Source organism: Electrophorus electricus, chromosome 2 (assembly GCF_041902795.1).
Source record: "Electrophorus electricus isolate QZ-2024a chromosome 2, ASM4190279v1, whole genome shotgun sequence".
Taxonomy (NCBI): Eukaryota; Metazoa; Chordata; class Actinopteri; order Gymnotiformes; family Gymnotidae; genus Electrophorus; species Electrophorus electricus.
In genome coordinates this window covers 32,091,990-32,111,734 of record NC_137498.1, presented here as the reverse complement: position 1 = coordinate 32,111,734, position 19,745 = coordinate 32,091,990, and the positions used below count along the sequence as shown (strand labels likewise).

At 40.6% G+C, this 19,745-nt stretch overlaps 1 protein-coding gene across 2 annotated transcripts in view; it reads right to left on the bottom strand.

The window, feature by feature from the left end:
• Window positions 1-4,902: 4,902 nt before the first annotated feature.
• The window catches only part of elfn1a (extracellular leucine-rich repeat and fibronectin type III domain containing 1a), a 78,979-nt gene continuing 64,136 nt past the window's right edge, over window positions 4,903-19,745 (bottom strand). The window contains exons 3-4 of one of the 2 annotated variants that reach the window (XR_003409910.3): window positions 18,963-19,124; window positions 4,903-5,256 (exon numbers count right to left, since the gene is read on the bottom strand). Coding sequence is in view for 1 of the 2 variants with exons in the window: in XM_026999007.3 (XP_026854808.2) it covers window positions 16,363-18,747 (2,385 nt within the window). In the remaining variant the exon portion in view is untranslated. Of the gene's footprint in view, window positions 5,257-16,056; window positions 19,125-19,745 lie in introns of those variants that run through there. The other variant, XM_026999007.3, reaches the window with a different exon arrangement.

The window sequence follows — 19,745 nt, the reverse complement described above, 5'->3', positions numbered from 1 at the left end:
CCATAGTGCATGAATGCGCCTGGCAGGGAGGAAGAAGGGCTTTTACTATGTAAATAGCTCCTCCATCTATTTAGTTTGATTTGGCTTTAGATGCAGATTCATTCATGCTTTTATTATGTACTGCACACTGCTCTGGAGATTGAGATCTATTCATGATGAATTGCAGTTATTACTTTTTATTCACAACCTATGTGCCCATTCTTCAAGACTAGACTTTGCAGACAAGGCGTCTGTATGGATTGACATTGAAGATTTGGAAAGCGTGTCTTCCATTCTTTGACTTTTGTCTGAATGCTTCATTTGCATGTCAGTTTACGCAGCTGCACTGAAGTTTGCTTGGTTAGATTCACTACAGCACTGCCCAATTTACATGATAAAACAGTCTTACCGATGACGTTAGCAAGATATGATAATTGCACCTTTATAAGCCTTTAGTACTGCAGCCTTACAGGAAGACAGTGGTGCAAAGTGTAAGATCAAGTGCAAAGCCTAAACTGGATTAGCAGAATTAAACCTTGCTCACATCAGGCACAGATGTCAGGCACAAGAACAACTGTGTCTGATGCTTGTGCTACTACTAGTCCTGTCATACTAGTTTATGATATTATGTTTCTATACTTGATAAGATTACTAAGAAAATTGTCCATATGCACCCAAATAAATCATAGAAATTGTAGTTATCAAGTGGTATTTCTTGTTTTAGTGAAATGTGACATAAAATAAAAACATCTAACACGCCATGAAAAATATCAGATGTGGTGATGGATTTGAAAGATGATTGGTAAATCATTGAGCAGGCACTTTTATGATCGTGTTGTATTGATAAATATGTCCCTTGTCTGAGAAAATCACTTTTTGACAGTGAAAAGCATCTCTTACCTAGAAGGCTTGAAAGTTCACCTAATCATAGACAGTGACAATCACAGGCAGCCTGGGCCTCTCAGACAGCATGATTGTGAGGCAGGTCATGAGAGCAGTCTCTGAACAACACATCAGAAAGTCGCCCAACTGTGAGAGAATGAAATGCCGGAGCAATCACCAAATGAGTCCCTTTTGGCCAAATCAAGATAGTGATTGTAAGATTTTATATATTATTACAAACACACTAGAGCAATACGATGTCCATGACTGCTCATTACACTGAGGATTGTGTTTTCTGAGTGATTAGATTTTGCCCGATAATGTAGCTGAATCAATAGTACAAAGTAATTTGTATCTATTCATTGTTTCTTGTAGAATCTTGATAATTATCTCAGCCATGTTAGTTCAATTAAAGGATTCTTGCCAACATGGACAGGGTGGAACTGATGCACCAATAGTACTTTTCCATGAAACCTTTCTAGATTATTTCCTGGTGTATTTATTGTCAAACCCATAGGATTGCTGCTTTTTCTCATTTTTCCCTTGTTGTCAAGAGCTAAATGATGTTGTTAGTGCCAATAAGGCATCTGTTCTTCAAGGTTGCAAGGTGCTGTTTTTACAAGGGCATACAGGTGTGAGTGAGAAGAAAATATTACTCCATATCAGTGCACTTCAGTGGTAAGAGCCCCTTTTGCAAACACACAAATCCTTTAGCACAAATGTTAAGAGGGAATGCATTTAGTGTCCTGGGTAGCCATTAGGAAGCTCTCACCTCTTTGTGTACAGTGGTAAGTAAACTGATACAGCTACAATGAGAACATAATTAAAGAGTTGAAGCTTTTTATCTTTTTGAAGAATGGTGACATTGATCTTTTTTCATCCTAGCTTTCTCATTTGTACTTCACTATGATCAGAAAAGTCTTTGTTTGCTGGGAAGAAAATCAAAGGAAGGACTATGATGGGGAATGGCGACAACCAAACTCATTATCACTGGCGGCAAAGGTTCATGGAACTAAAAGTCATGTTCATTGTCATGACAACTCTTTGATATGCACACTCATTCATATCATAATGAACAATATACATTCTTCAGCTCCAGACCTTGGATCCACCGACAGACATCCATCCATACAGTACTGCGAGTGGAGGGTTCCAAAGGAATAAGACTCTGCCTCTTGTACATCACTTCCTGATGAATCCCATAGTAATAATGGAATCATTCATAGGTCTGCTCCTTTGTGTGGAGCAGGTAGTTCATCACTCATGACTGATACAAGATGTTTGCCCATTTACCTCCACCCAATGTAGTATTTGCACTTGTCTTTGCTGAACAGCATCCTCTTAATACATCACTGATTTATCATTCTGACACTTCAATTATCAAGTGGTTTTGCATGACCAGCTATGCTATACCGGGTGTCTATTTTTACATTGAGCACACTGAAAAGGTCAATGAAACCTCTTTCAGATGAGGTTTATCAGAAACCACACATCTTGCTGTAAATTACCTATTTTATACTACTGAATCATCAAAATGTTGTTTTTTTTTAAATCAGGTGCAGAAAGATATCACGTTCCTATGAATAAAACCATTGCTGTGGTTAAATTGTTTTTTATTCTTGCCAAAACTGTAAAAATAGTCAAAGTATGTTGAACATAAAGAGCAACAGGTAATGACCATTTTTTTCGCTTCTTTTTCCAAAATGTTTTGTTCAAACATATTTATGCTAATGACTAATTATCCGTTGGTGCTTTTACCTAATCAGAATGTTGCTGTTTCCATCTACTTCTGTGCAGTTAAATCAGAAGGCATATGCTTTAAAAGAAACATTTTTGAAAGGTCACAACTTCGTTCACTGTATCATTTGAAGTAAGCATAGTTGAAACAGTTAATGTCAGATTTTGCAAAAGCCATGAGGATCATATTTTCACTTTACTAATAATTAAGATCTAAATAACACAAAGGAAATAAAAAATCTAAATATGATGAGAGATTAAGGTTATATGCAGTAAAGTTTTAAATAAGTGTAACATTCTGCCCTTTATACTCATATGTTAGAGTTGAGCTTTATGAGCTGATTAACATGTTTGTTTTTATATATTTATTTATTTTTTGTACTGGCTGTTAATGCCAGTCCATTGACACATGATAATACAATAAAATGCTATTCACAACTGCAGCTGCTTTCCTTATCAAGAAAGATTAAAGTGAAATGATTAATTCTAGCCATTCTATCTCAAGGTACACATAGCTTCCTTTAAGAAGAATCTTAGAATTGTAGAAAAATAACATCAGTTCAATTTCATTTTTGACCAAGAACAGACCAAGCAAATCACCCATATCCAATTAAACGATGTCTTGGAAAACTCCAGCAAACTTTTTACCAACTGTCTCTCTCTCTCTCTCTCTCTCTCTCTCTCTCTCTCTCTCTCTCTCTCTCTCTCTCTCTCTCTCTCTCTCTCTCTCTTGCTCTCTCTCTGCGGCACTTTGTCAACCTGTTTCTCTGAGCTGTAGTCACGCTCTATAGACAGCTGATTAATGCTCTTCACACTGTGCGGAGAGCAAAGCTCATTGGACTCCACCTCCAAACAGTTCGGCATGGAGACCAGAGAGGCTTAACATGGGAAAGAGAAGGTCAGGGGGGTGGTGGGCTGGACGTGGGCAGACTGAGGCCAGTTCATCAAACTGCACTGTAGACCAACACACAAGGCAGAAACACTGTACTCTAATACAAGCTGTGTTCATTCATGCATTGCTCCTTATTTTCATCTGAAATTGGAATTTATTGATTGTGCATTCATTCTTAGTGCAGTGGAAATGTCTTTTTATTGCATATGTATTTTCCTCCCACACAGAGAGAAAAAGAGAGAAAGAGAGATAGCGAGAGAGTCATTTCATGGGGAATTTCAGGTATGCTGGAACATCACGGGGGTGAAATCTGTTAATTAAAAATATTTGCCATATATTGTTGTCAACATAGAAATCCATAGAGGGAAGCTTTTTTTTTAAACTAATTTAAGCCTATGTACTTTGTGGAAACTTACATGAGTGTCACTGGAGATAATGATTCCAATAATGCAGATTAGCCAAAGTCTTTAATTATTAATGAAATCTATTTTTAAATTTAAAAGCAAGAATATCCATCTCCATCCATCCATTTCTATCCATCCATTTTCTACTGAAATGAATTATGCCTGATGGACCTGTGAAAAATAAAGTGCTGTTGCATAAGACCACAGTAGGTGTATGTGGGCAGAAGTCTTCCACTTACTGGCTCAGTAAAGACCACTAATTCATATAGACATCTGAATGACATGATTCATTCATCAAAATGGTATTTTTTTTCTGAACACCATCTATAACTTGTTGTAACTCACTTTTAAATGTCAGCTGTCTTGACTCTCTGCCTCATTTACAACACACACACACACACACACACACACACATAAAATACACATGAACTGCCATTCATGCATATGAAGCACCCCTGTCACTGTTCCTGCATAACTGACTGCAGTAGTTAGTGTTAGCTAATTGATGTGACTCATAATTCCTCATGGACCTGCTCCATATGATTTTAATGGCTATTGCAAGTTTTGCCAGAAAGAAGCCATTAATTGTTACAAATAGATTGATAGACAGTGAAAGCATGCTTATGTAATGACGCCCTATGATTAACTATGCAGCAGTGTGGCGGGTGGGCAATGTAATGGCTGTGCTGCTTCCTCAATAAAGCTGGTCCTCATGCTCTTCTGCTGTATCCACTGGCCTTACTCCTCCTTACTTGATTGTGACAGCCATGACATATGAGGTCTGTAGTCTGATCAAGCACTCTTTGGATCATCAGGATCACAGTGCACCAGTGTTGTCTTAAAAAACAGCACAGAAATCAATCCTTACAGTAGATCTGTAATATTGTGGGTATATACAACAAAATAAATAAATAAATAAATAAATATATATATATATATATATATATATATATATATATATATATATATATATATATATATATATATATATATATGTTTATCCTGCATTCATAGGTGTTTGCCTAAGCAGTATTATAAGTGCATTTACTTTAAAGTGGATGGAAGCCTGTTTGGTACATCTACAGCGTAATATAATACTGTGTTTATTCAGCACAATGCCTTCATCCAATGCTAATATTGATAATACCCAATATTGAACATTTTCCCCTTTTTCGCTTCCAGTAGTACAAAAAAGATGTGTTCCAGTAAGGCAGACCATAACACAGCTCAATGTAGGATGTGTAGAGACTGGATCAAACATGCAGATGTCTCAGGTTTTCTAAAAGCCCAGTAAAGCTTTGCACTGATCAAGGGCAGGTATGTTTGCAGACATCAGGTCAGGTCTTCAGCCAAGTCCTGGGTCTGAAAGAAGAAAAACTGGTGGATTAGATGTATTTTATATATACTCACTGCTGCACTGATAACAGGCCTCGGTTGGGTGACACGGATAAAGCCATATTGTTTGTAACACCCTGTATTCTGTATTACCACAGGTTTGGTATTACTAAAAGGACTCATTCATGAAGCATGCTTAATGTCGGCAAGACACTGACTATGCCTTTCTAAAATGGACATAAAATCCATAATTCTTATAGGCAAGTGGCATTTGAGCCCATCTGAGATTTGAGTGATTATCAAATTGAAGAACCTCAGAGATTTGTATAACAGTAATATTATTTTTATATTATGTCCTATAACTGCTAACCATCGCTATCCTTATGACTGCATCGCATGTAATCACACATTCCCCATTTCCCTTCCCTCAGCCTCGCTCATGTCACTTTGGTGTCTCATCTCCCCAGGAAACGAGTGCTGGAGTGTAGGCATAGTTTTCCCCATGCACAAACCCAAGGCTCACCATGAGTCTGCTCCCCTTCTGCCGTACCCCTCTCTTTCTTTCTTTCTTTCTTTCTTTCTTTCTTTCTCTCTCTCTCTCTCTCTCTCTCTCTCTCTCTCTCTCTCTCTCTCTCTCTCTCTCTCTCTCTCTTCTCATATTCCATCAGGAAGCCCAGAGTCAGCCTAGATTAAAGACAGCGTGAAACTGATGCTTGGATGCTTTCAAATGAGGGCTCCAGTTTATCTTATTTTCCATAAAGCCCTGGAGCAGACTGTCACACCCTTATCAGTTCTTTCCTGAATAATCTGCAGTGGCACTACACACTCTTTATTTCTTTGGCCTAAAAAAGAATATACAGTATGTCACTGAATGTATTGAAGTCGACATTTCTTAGAAATGTGGTCACTCCTGATGCATGGTGACTGTCAGCTAGTAAGTGAAGTGCGCCTATTATCCTGGGTCACACAGCATTTTCCCCCTTCCATCCATATTAGATATATTTTTACCCACACCTCTTTTCCTGTGCTTCTGGCTACTGAATACTTATCAGCTCAACTTAATTAGCCTGTGATTGAGTGATCATAACCCATCATTCTATATTATTCACATTTTCAATATAATTTACTTTTAATTAGATGAGCTAATTGCAACTACTAGGTGCAAGTCTTTATTTCAAGGGGTTTTGGCACACCACTCATTTACTCCTGACTGTAATTAAATCTTAAGTGTTTCTTTTGTATTTTTATGGAAGTATTTGTTCACATATGTATTTTTGCATACATTTGTATCACAAATCAAAAGGTTGATTGCAGTTTTTAAGAGTGTTTAGTTTAATTTGTGTCCAAATATCCAATGAAAAAGACATCTCCATATATAAAATGACTGTTGCCTTATATTTTAATCAAAATTAAACTGCCATGATGAGGTCTTCCTCCAAAGTCTGTAATAAAATTATCTATTAACAAAGAAATTAAAAACATTCCTGTGAACAACAGAAATGAGATCTTCTGGTGGTTGGTCTAAGGCCTTTCATCTGATTCCAAACTGTTTGAACATCACACTTCTGTGTATAGGTAAGAGGTCTGAGCTGTTTGGATTAGTCTCAAGTCAATGTATTTGTAACACACTGGCCAGTACCCAGCCATGACATCACTACATCACACACCAATCACAGGACATGAACGCAGCACATACAAATCACAGGCACCACAACAGCACACACCAATCACAGGACATCATCACAGCACACACCAATCATTACTTTCTACCACTCTCCTGTTCACAATCTCCAATTTACTAATCTTTGCACACACCTGCAGCCTATTTCTGCTACTTTATTTGTACCCCATAGGTGCTCAGGTTCAGTGCTCCATAGTGATGGTCCCTGATGCTATATGTCCAAGAGACTTGCAAGCTCCTTTTCAACTTCTGCTTTTGAACATTATTTTCTGTTGTTTATTCTATTATAAAATTTTTAGTGTCTCTCCAGTCACACCTTGCTTCTGCTTCGAATACATCACAGTACTGAACTACTGGAAAATTGACATTTCAGAATCAAATAAGGGTTGTTAATATTTTATATCTGAACATCATTTCACAAGCTCATAATATTAATGACCCTTATTTGATTCTATATTACATTCCCTTGCACAACAGGCCACATCTTAATGATGTGTAATATATTGGCTGCCTTGGATATTAGTTAATAATTGTGTGGGTTTTTTTTCTTACTGCTGGGATTACTTGTGAACAAAGGATTGCTGGAATTGCTTTATACTTAGAGAAATAAGAGACCATATAAACAATCTCCTAATTTGTCACTAAATAGGGATTTTGTAATGTATAATTAATATGATTATCTAATATATTATCTAATTACTCAAAATATAGCAGTTTTTTAAATGTTATTTTTTTTGTGATCTTGTACCAGCCTTCGCTAATTTTTTCACTGTTAATTCTGGTTGGAAGGGGAAGACGCATGTGCATCTCTTTCCATTGTATGTCAGTGTGAAAGCGTGGATGTTAACTTGGTTATTGTTCTTTGAGCAACTCTTCTGAAGTGATCAACAGTCTTGTAAGATGAGTCTTGAGAGTCAACCTGGCATACATCAGATAAGGTGTGTATGTGCCCTTGTCTTCCAAAACTGGTGCTGCGGTTATATGATAGGAGAGAAACTTGCTACAATGGAAATTGCCAATGAATAAAATCTCTAAATATGGGGAGAAGTATAATCTTGTGGTGTTTCTCAACTCTGGTGATTCCCTTATAAATTTAAGGAGAGATTAGTGTGAAGTAACTTTTTTACCAATAATTGTGTAGAAGTTTATTTGCTATATTTACTAAATGCAGAATTGTAAAGGTAGGCCAAAGGACACCCACCTAATTGAAATTTAATTTAAATCCATTGGAGTTGTGTTTTTATGTCACTCAGCTGATTTGCCTGATGGAACAAAATTTGATTTCTAGGATAGAATAAATGCGGATATGATTTTTAACCCATATTGGTATAATACTTATGAGGTATGTGAAACAATTTTATGTTTGATCAATATAGTATTTAATGACATCTTATCAAATCATGATAGTTCTATCGATAAAGCAGTTTTTATTTTACTTATGTGGAGACCCAAACCTCTGAAGACATTAGAAGTCATTTGGTTTGGTTGGTAGAGTAGAGGGAAAACAGCTCATTCTAAGCCAAATATTCCTCGGGCTTTTGACAAGATGGATGGATGTTTGCTTATCTCTCTGGGTAAAAAAGGGGAAACCATGAATCTTAACACTCATAGCTTCATTTGCATCTACCCCCTCTTCTCTGTGCTGCTGTCTTAGGCTGCTTGCACCTCACCAGTGCAAGCATTCCAAGATTTAGCAGGTGAGAGTGAAACATAGACAAGAAACATAAGCTGCACGTGATATTGCAGCATGAAAGCGCATGACTTTTTCCCAGACAGCATCCTATCATCTGGCTTTCCTGGTGTGGTTTCCTTAAACTGTTTTTTGACCATCCCAAGATTGAATAGCTTTCTCTTCCATTCTTTCTCTAGCCTTTGGCCAATAAAATTAAATGTCTGTGTGGAATTCAGTAAAGACACTATAAACTCACCCATCAGCCAGTGAGGGTAATGCTGAAGAAATATGTTTTGAAATGTTATTTTTCCTATTGCAGGTTGCCAGCAGTAAAGAAATATGAAGTGAGTATTTATGATGTTCCACCATTTTTTTTCAACATCACATGCTTTTGAGTGTTATTTATTGAATAATTATCTAACATGTAAACTATATTAGCATAATGTCAACATTTAATTTACTGTAATAACCTATAACATCATCGCTATCATTTCTTATGAACTATATTTCAGGCTACTGGTCGCTTTTGCCAATGAATTGACAATTCATTTTTAGTTTTAAAAAAGTTTGATTTGATATAGGGGTCAAAGGTTTGTCATTTCTTTTCTGTCATCCAGAAACTGGATTCTGAACATTTGTCTGTATTGAACTGAGCCTAAGTATTATCTTAAGTGTAGAACTGTACTTTGTAGGTTTTAAGGGTATCCAGGAGTAACATGTCAAAGGAAATTATGGCTTATCACTGCAAATATGAGGTTTGTATAAGACATGCTTGCACTGTGTTTTGAATGCCTGGGGAAGTCAGGAAAAAATAAGACATACTGTCAGTGCTGTGATGCTTCAGCAAATTCAGAAAGTGAAACATGGGTGACACTCATGCGTTTGTGAGAGAGGTGCCTTTAAAAAGAAATTGTTACAGTTGGCTGGTCATTCCCCAGAGAGGACACACCTATTTTAGATAGGGACAGTCCTACAGTGATCATTCCCGATCACTGGAATTTTAATCAATTACACCTGTGAATAAGTGTCTGTGCTATTTAAACCTACAGGTCTCTGGAGAAGACGCTGCACATTAGTGGACTAAGCCAGACAGGAGACTCATCCCATGCATCACTTCCCCAGGATCCTTATATCAACAATAGATATTGTTGTGTGCATTTCATGAGTGTTTGTTCATTTGACCATGGAAAATAAAGAGCACTTTAGCGCGACCTCGCCTCTTGCTTCCTCTGTGCCATCACTACTGTCAAAGAATGTGCATCCACCAGGAAGCAAAGCAAGTAACCCCGACTGGGCTCACCTGCTTGCAATACAGATGGTGGCTCTGAATCAGCAGAGGCAGGATATCAGAGAGATCCGGTCAATAGTGCAGACTCTCGGTCAGTGCGTGAATCACCTGACTATGAGTTCCGAGCAGCGAGCGACCTCTCTCGTCACCCCTCCTAATCAGGAGGGAGTGAGGTGTATGATCACGACTCCCCAGGCTTATGGGGCTGTGAGGGCTTTATCGTCCAGTGCAAACTTTTTTTTGGTTATCAGCCCCAATTACCAGACCACGCTCGAGTGGCATTTATGATTTCCCGGCTCATGGGTAAGGCTCGTGTTTGAGGATCAGCTTTAGTGGTTAACTCATGTCCCCTGATGAACGATTACCACGGATTTGTACAGGAGCTGAAAGTAGTGTTTTACCACCCGCGACAAGGAAGACTATGTGGGCAAGTGCTACTTCGTTTGAAGCAGGGAATGAGGTCTGCTGCAGAATATGCGATGGAGTTCTGGACACTAGCCGTGGGAACGCATTGGAATTAACCGGCTCAGGTGGATGTGTTCCTCGGCGGTTTGAGGGCAGAACTGCAAGCGAAGTTGGCCTGAAAGCAGGAGACTACCAAGCTGAATGAGATTATCCACCACATAATCACCTACGACCGCCTCCTACAGGAATGAAGGTGTCACCTCCATCGGGGGTTTTCACCTCAGAGAGAGACCCCAATGCCCAGTCAGGTTTTGGTTCCAGAGGAGCCTACGCAACTGGGTGTGGCAGGGGTAAGACGCAGGCCAGGAGAATAAAGGAGGAGCAGCAATGCAGTGAGTTACTCTCCGAACCTATCACTGTGTAGGATACCAGTTAAGGTAACCCACAAGAGAGGTGTGCTTTCAACCCTTGCACTGGTCGATTCTGGGGCCGCTGAGGGCATTATGGACTGGGGTTTTGTGAAATGATTAGGAATAAGAGCCATAGCCTTACCTTCTCCCCTTTGCATTCAGACAGTTGATGGAGGACCTTACTCACATCACTCCTCGGGTGAGCCTTGAGACCAGTGAGGGGCACGTTGATCAAATGGCATTCTACCTCATATCCTCCCCCGCTCACTCTATTACGCTGGGTTTACCATAGTTTGCATCACCATAACCTGCACCTATTGTGGAACGAGAACCTGCAGTCCTGCAGTGGGTGTTGTCTTGCGAGGGGCAATGCTTTCCACATCAGAGAGTGTGTCTCCAGGCTACTTCCATGGAGAGCCTGGAGGCTGACAAGCAGGTCATGGTTCCCCGAGAGTATGAGGATCTCGTGCAGGTGTTCAGTACCACCAAGGCCACACAGTTCCCCCCAATCGTGACTGGGATTGTGCCATTCTGCTGAAAGAGGGGGCAGTACCTCCCAGGTGCCAAGTCTATCCTCTCTCCCTGGTGGAGAAGCATGCAATGGGACAGTATGTAAAAGAGGCCCGAGAACAGGGATATATACTTCCCTCTACATCTCTGGGCTCAGCCAGCATTTTCTTTGTGAAGAAGAAAGATGGGGGTCTAAGACCCTGTTTGGACTATTGGGGCCTCAATAAGCTGCTTATACAGTACCCATATCCCTTTCCCCTAGTTTCTGCCACACTGGAACAACTAAGGGGAGCTAGGTACTTCACTAAACTCGATTTACACAGTGTGTATAATCTCATAAGGATTAAAGAGCAAGACGAGTGGAAGACGGTCTATGGTCTGGCCTACCATCTGGCCACAGCCCCCTCTGTGTTCCAAGCATACATTAAAGAGGTCCAAAGAGGAGTTCTTGGGTAGATCCCTTGTCGCTTACAATGATGACATTCTGATTTATTCCACCTCCTGGTACCAACACGTTCTTCAGACTCTGATGAGGAATTTCCTATATTGCAAGGTGGAAAAATGTGAATTCCACAAGAAAGAGATAACCTTCCTGGGCTATGTTATTCAAGAAGGTAGTGTTCATATGCAATCAGGTAAGGAAGAGGCAGTTAAGGCCTGGCCGAGACCCCATACACGTAGAGCCTTACAGCATTTTCTGGGGTTCGCTAATTTCTACAGACGCTTTGTTAAATCTTTTGGCACCCTAGCTCAGCCCCTCACGGATCTACTCTGGGGTCAGAACAAATGACTGACCTGGAATCCCAGGACAGAGAGGTCCTTTGAGGAGCTAAAAGTTGCCTTCTCCTCTGCACCAGTCCTAGGACAACCCGATCCAAGAAAACCTTTCGCGCTGGAGGTGGATGTGTCAAATGTAGGTGTGGGAGTTGTGCTGTTGCAACAACAGGAACAAGGAGGTAAATGACACCCCATAGCCTACTTTTGGAGTTGGTGACCACAAATTGCTAGCCACGAAACTTGCATTTGAGGAGTGGAGGCACTGGCTAGAGGGAGCCTGCCACCTCTTTACAGTGATAACTGATCACATAATCTCAAATACCTCCAGAACACCAAAAGGATGAATTTCGGGCAGGCTCTGTGGTCGCTCTTCATTTTATGTTTCAATTTCCGAGTTACCTATAGACCAGAGGAGAGGAACAAAGAGCAGACACATTCTCACACCTATACAGTGCTGAGGTGCAAGTGACTTATTTAGAACCTGTTCTTCCCTCCTCTTGCTTCCTGGCATCACTAAGCTGGGAGATCGCAAGTGAATTGAAGTGGCTAACCCTCATCCACAATGTCCGCCCAATCACCTATAAATGCCACCCAAACTCCATGACTCCCTCTTCGTGTGGGCCCATACCTCAATGGGAACTGGTCATCTGGGGTCCACACGTACTGCCCAGTTACTAGGTGCATGCTACTGGTGGCCAGCCCTGAATAAGGACATGGTGAGGTTCATGGCTTCGTGTGCAGATTGTGCATGTAGCAAAATGCCACGTACTCCTCTCGCAGGTAAGCTGCTCCCCTTGTCTACCCACCTGTGTCCGTGGTCCCATCTCATTGTGGACTTCATTTCGAATTTGCCTGTATCTGAGGGTAATACCATAATACTCACTATAGTGGATCGCTTTTGGAAGATGGTTCGATTTGTTCCCTTGGCATGTCTATCCACAGCATGGGCAACAGCAAATTTACTCTTTCGTCATATCTTCAGACAGTTTGGCCTGCCAGAAGACATCATTTCTGACAGAGGACCAGTTTATGTCTGAACATAACGGTTAGCGTGATATCTGGCTATCATCCCCAGGCCAACGGTCAGGCGGAGAGAGCTAACCAGGAATTGGGTTCCTCTGAGTGTATAGTCAGCAACACCCTGAAATGTGGAGTACTTACCTTGCCTGGGCAGAATATGTGCACAATTCTCTGCGGCATACAGGAACTGGTTTAACCCCATTTGAGTGTGTGTTAGAGTACCAACCGCCACTCTAGCCTTGAAACCCCCCTATCTTGGATCAGCCAGCAGTAGAACAGTGGTGCCAATGCAGTGAACAAGTGTGAGCAGAGACGCACCAGCATCTGTGCAAGGCAATTGCCGCTTACAAGCGAAAAGCCGATAGGCGACGGGGAGAGACTCCCCAGTATGTGATAGGACAAAAGGTGTGGGTAGCCACAAAACACGGCAGGGCAAGCTTTACCAGAAAGCTGGCTGTGAAGTACGAGTGTCCCTATGCCATCACATGGAGCGTTAATGGCGTCACGTACAAGTTCGGTCTTCCGGGAGGCAGTTAGGTGTCCTGGGCGTTTCATGTGTTGGTCCTGATGCCTGTGGTAGCGGGTCCCCTCGTGGAGGGAAGCGATTTGTTGGGGCCCCCACCACCACCTTTGGAGATTGGGGGTGGCCTGGCGTACAAGGTAAGGTCTTTGCTCGATTCTTGAAGGAGAGGCAAACAGTTGCAATACCTAGTGGACTGGGAGGGGTATTGGCTGGAGGAATGTTGCTGTATACCAGCTTCCCAGGTGTTAGACCCCGACCTCACCGCCTCCTTCCACAGGGGTTACCTGCGGATACTGGCTCCATGGCGGCCGGGTTGGCCACATGCCCTTTAGGGGAGGGCTGTGTCATGGTCAAATCAATATCAACAATATCATATCAACAATACTTATTTTTGTGTGCATTTTGTGAGTGTTTGTTCATTTGACCATGGAAAATAAAGAGCTCTTTAGCTCGACCTCACCTCTGGCTTCCTCTGTGCCGTCGCTACGATCACAAAAATCTGTCTCCAGATCTTTTTTTTTAAGGATAGACACCTTGTAGTGAAGTTTCTGCTTTCTGGGTTTCACCTGGCCAAGCAAAATCCACATCCAGCTGGGCAAGTGAATGGTTCCTCACTTGAGCAAAATCATATTTAGAGATTTGTTGTTTTTTTTCCTTGATGTCAAGTCATGATTGCTGGAAACTGGAAGTACAGTTTTTATCTTATTGCTTGCCTTTCATCTTAGGTCATGAATTGCAAACTAAAATGTGTATAGATGATTCATCTTTGCTTCAGTTCTTAGCTAACTTCTTGATAAGGAAATCAATTAGGTAAATGTACTTGACCATGAATGGGCTGTAATATTTTTTATATGGCTGTGAATAGAATATTGTTTCAGATTATCACAAATTAAATACTTGATTTTGATTACATTTGAACTAATGAGGATCATCAAATTCAGAGCTCTTTAAGATGGTCTTGATTAAGTTCACTATTGTCACAGTTCATGCTATAAAGGAAAGTATACCACTGGTCAGCACAGTGAAAATAATGTTGTAATGAAGGTTTAGAATGTAAGAGTGTTCCCTTTCCTTTATTTCACAGTAGTTGTCTGAAAGCAGATAACATAGTAATAAGAAATAAAAATAACACCTTATTGTGCTCTTGTTTGTCTCTTGGTGTATGTCAGTAACATCTGCTTCCATTCATATTGTCCAAATATTTCTAACTTTTATGAGATATAGGAGTGCTACAATATGCAATATAAAAACATGTAATTTACTTGCTAGATTACCTATAAATTGGACAGCACTTGGAATCTATTGAAATGCTATTAAAAAAAATAGACAACAAATGAAGACTTTGCAAAACATCAACACTTAAAGAAAGAAAAAATACAGTTATACATATATTCCAGAAGTGTAAGGCTGTTGAAAAGAGAAATCCAATGTCCCAGTAACTTCCAGTGTAACACTGTTCTAGTGATGTACAAATCCAGTGGCAATAGGTCTGGATAGGAGTAAGTTAGTCTTTCTTCTTGGACAGGTGGTGCTCCTGATCAGTAGTGTAGCTATTTCTCCTTTTCCATTTAATGACTTTCAACAATTACAAAAGCATTTGTGTTTGCCAAACAGTAGAAAACCACTAAAATGTTTTTTAAAAGTTGTTTTTCTTAGTACTATTGAAAGAGAATTGGGAAGTAAAGAAAAGATGTATGAGTAACACAACATGCAGCTGAAAAGAGCTGCATTATGTACTGTATGTAATACATTCATCCTCAGGGTTAGAGAACAGAGGAAATCTCTGCAAGAAATGGAATGCGCTGCTACTCATGCATTTTGGCTGTCCATCAGATACCATGGAACACTGGAATCTTTACTACAGCAGGCATAGTAAGTTTGAAGCAAAGGTAGGCATCTGGGAGCAAAATAACCAAAAGACAAATCACAAATGCAAAGTGTCCAAATTGAGTTCCACTGAGAAGGGTTTTCATTGATACCATCTTTTCATCCCTACTGTAGATTTTCCCCACTGTGACACTATCAACTATCAGTTATGCAGGTGTTTCAGATTTTCCATCCAACTGATCTTTTTCATTGTTATAAATTACACAAATTAACTGGCCTTTAATAATATTATCATACTGCGCATTTTGTTTTGTGATGTGAATAAAGAAAAAAGAAAATGAGAAAGCAGAATATAGTAGACTGTAGTTTGAAGGGAGATATACCATTCCAGTATCCAGTGAATGTTTATCTAATAGGGCGCTTAAACATTCATTATCAAATATCATCAAATATCACAGGAGCTTATTCAAAAATCCATGGTCTAAACCCGAATCATGTCATGTATTTTTCTTTACTTTTAACCAGCAAACCTTGCAAATATAGAAACACTATCTGTACATTAGTCCCTTTGTATTTATAACTCAAATATATAGAGAGAACTGTTCATTAGTATACAGACAGAAGAAATACAAAGTTGTCAGAAGATGTCTCATTGTAGGATGACTTTTTTTGTTAGATTTTTTTTTTTTTTTTTTTTTTTTTTTTTATTTCTCACCATACACAATATCAAATCCATTGTCACAGGACTTGGCCATGCGAAACCAAATACTTATAATCCACTTGAACATATATATTTTTAAATTTGCAGTTTTGTCTTGTCCTTTAAAGTATGTTCTTTAATTTCAGTGAACTCACAAAACTAAGATTGTATTCCCAATTTGACTTCCCCCTTAAGTCAAAGTTGGCTGTGTTGTAGTATTTTTCCATTAAAATGTGATTTCAGTAGTTTCTATCACTTTTGATCAGTTCTTGCAATCCAACAGCAAAAAAAAAAAAAAAACTTGAACAAACACTGTCAGATTAAGATTTATGTTGGGCTGACACACCTTTCCAATAATCTAGAATGTCATGCAGGTCCTCATCCTTAGCAAACTGCACTTTTTTACGCAGGGCATGGCCTGCTGCCATGTATTCTTCGTCTTTATGACGTTTGCGATGAAGCTTGAAGCGCTCCCAGATGCTGTTCGTTGGCTTGCAGTAGTACTCAGGGCTAGAGGTGTAGCTGAGGTTGTGGTATTGTGGAGAGAGTTGGGAATAAGCCAGGTCTCTGGGCCGAGGCCGCGTCAGGGGTTCCAGAATGGATGTCTTGCGACTCTCTGGTCCCTCCAGCTCTTCGATCTGGGCATCAGGGTAAGAGTGCCGATGCTCACTGTACTGACGGATCTTATCTGCTTCTGCCCTTAGTATGGCAGCTGCTGGAGTAATGGTCATGATGGTCTCACCTGTTGGTGAGGTCTTCTCTATGTACTTCGACTCTGACTTGTATGGCCCCTCAGAGTGGTAAGGCCTCGGACTACGCATGGGACCACCAGTGGCCGTGCTGGGCCTCTTTGGTGAGGAATCTGAGGAGTGGTGTCTCTGTAAAGAGTGGTGGTAGCTATCTTTGTAGACAGGGGACAGGAAACCACCCTTGCTCTGTGGTTGCTCTGAGATCAAAACTAACTGGGGCTCTGCTGTGGAAACAGCCCCAGATTTCACCCCTTGGAAAGAAGTTGACTCTGACTTCAGAGCATCTATGCAGTTGTTAATGATCTGATTAACTTTATCCACCTCTTTTGCAATTGTGGAGATCTCAGCAACAGAGCCTTGGCTATTGCTTGGCATAGACATATCACATTCTCTGCGGTCTGGGTGCTCCCCAGTTCTCACCTCCATGTAGTTTCCTTTTGACATTTTTGGTGTGTCAACAATGTCCTGAAGTTTGTACTGATCCAGCTCACTCACAGAAGGTAAATATGGCATGCGCGACATACTTTCACCTGCCATCATTTGCTTTTGAGACATCCTGGATATAGTCCCTCCCTCCAGCTCACCTCCGTATTTGAGTTCTATTATGTTCTTCTTCATACTACCTGCCTTTTTGTGCTTTTCATCTTCATGTCTTTTCTTTCGTAAGCAGTAGTAGACCACCCCTAGCACGATTACCATGCTGAAAAGGCATCCTAGGATGGTCATGATGTAGTGAGTTGCTGTTGCATTATTAGGCTCTCTCACTCTCCCACTTCTGGGACCTGTGGATAATGTTAGGCAGGTGTGGTTGAAGCGCAAAGAATTGCGTATAGAAGCCACACAGTAGGTATAATCAGTGTGGGGTTTCAGGTTTTTGAGTTCAATGTCCTCCTTTTGCCGTTTCAGATTCTGAATATCCGTAAAGAAGCTGTTATTATACAGAACAAGGATATACATTTTCTTGTAAGGTTGGGGGATCTGAACAGTGATGATTGCATTTGTGTGAGAGATTTGTTTTAGCTTCATGACCGGGTTCACATCCAGGTCTGGATAGGTGGGGCTGATGCTTATCTCATCTGGCTCAGTGCCAGAGGGGCAGTCCTCAAGCCCGCATGGGTCTGGAGGGCAAGTGGTGGTCTCAGGAGGCACAGGGCCATATGGAGTGACATCATACTCCGTGCACACAGTGGACAGCACATGCAGTGCATTGCGTTGAGTGGGATTGTTTGGATTCTGGCTCAGGAGGCTGTAGCCAGAGAAGCCCGCAGGAGAATCACACACCATACGTTCATTCGTCCTATTGGGGAAGACTGATAGCCACTTAACAAAGCCCAGCAGCTCACAGGAGCAGTTGAAGGGGTTGGTGTAAAGTTCACAAGTTGTCAGCTTAGTCAGGCTGGTGAAGGTGGACCCATCTAGTACCTGAATGCGATTCATGGAGAGGTCTATATTTTCTAAGTTTGGGCACTCCCAGAAGGCATTGGGTGTCACAGTCTCGATCAAGTTGGCCTGGAGGTAGAGATACTGCAGCTTGCCCAACCCCCTGAGAATCCCCTCTGTTAAGTTGCGCAGTTTATTGAAACCCAACTGAAGTACCTGCAAGTTGAACTGGGCTGAAAAAGCACCATCCTCTATATAACTAATTTCATTTTTTGTCAGGTTCAGGTATGTTAGGTTGGCAAAGCGGCTAAGGGCAGAATAATGGATACTTTTGATCTTATTTTCATTCAAGCGAAGATCCACAATGGTGCTGTTAATATGCTGAGGGATGGCCTCATAAGGTGGCTGGTTTTGGCTGCAGATTGCCAGCCAAACAAAGCCCTTTTCCCCTTCAATGAGCCAGCAGTCCCCATTCACTCCACCTATGTAAGTCAGGTAGGTTATGGCCATAGTCCAGAAGAAGGCACTCATCACCATGCCACCACTACAAACCACTGATGCCTTCCTGGAAGCCATGAACAAAGCTGGCAGCTAACAGCTGAAGACGTCACTTGTAGATTGTAATAGGCTGTATTGAGCCTCACAGTATTTTGGCAGGATAGTTAGCTTTTTTGTGTGTATGAAGGTGCAATAGATGCCCCGGGTCCAATCCAGAAAAGGATTTTTCACATCAGCTAGATATATTACTTCAGCCTGTTATCATGCCATACTGGTGCAACATATACACTTACAGAGGAGTTTCCTGTGGGGAAGCGTTAGAGTTGTAGTCTTTTACCACCTCAGACTAGCTTGTGCCTATTTTCTCTGGAGATAACATTGTTGATGGCTCTCATCCCCCAGTGTTTACCTCTCTCCCATCACTTTAGTGTCATTTATGGATCCAGAGGGACACCCTATGAAAAAGAAAAAAAAAACACATATCAACTGCTTGTAAGAACACATGCATATTTGGGTGTAGAAAAAAACAGAAGTTTTGAAGTTAAAATATTGTAGTACTGTGACAAACGTTTGTGTTTGTAATATGCTCCATATTCAATATATGTGGCTAACATTACAAATTCAGTACATTGTTATTTATTCTCTGTGTATGTCTCTTGCTTCTTTGGAAAATATATGTGCAATTTTAATACCCTAATATTTAATCTTTATAGAGTCTTATGAAACACACACATCTCTTTATTTTGTTGTATGGGCATCCAATTATTTTGTACATGATTTAAAAGGTGCAGTCCCAGTGGCATATTGCTATTATAGGAAACTGTTGGCCAATTACCACTTGACAGGTTAGGGAAAACACAGTGTCCCTATTTTCACCCCGTTAACTGTGAGACTGTCAGACTCAGACAAACCAATGTTTATGTGCAGCATCAGATCAATTACACTGCACCTTGTAAAATGGCTCCGTGGAAACAGCCAGTGGCTTCTGAAGCTAGTTAATCAATTTCAAGTTTTCACAGGAAATACCAACATATTTGGAAAAGGTTGTTAAATCTTCCAAGAAGAAATTTACTGTG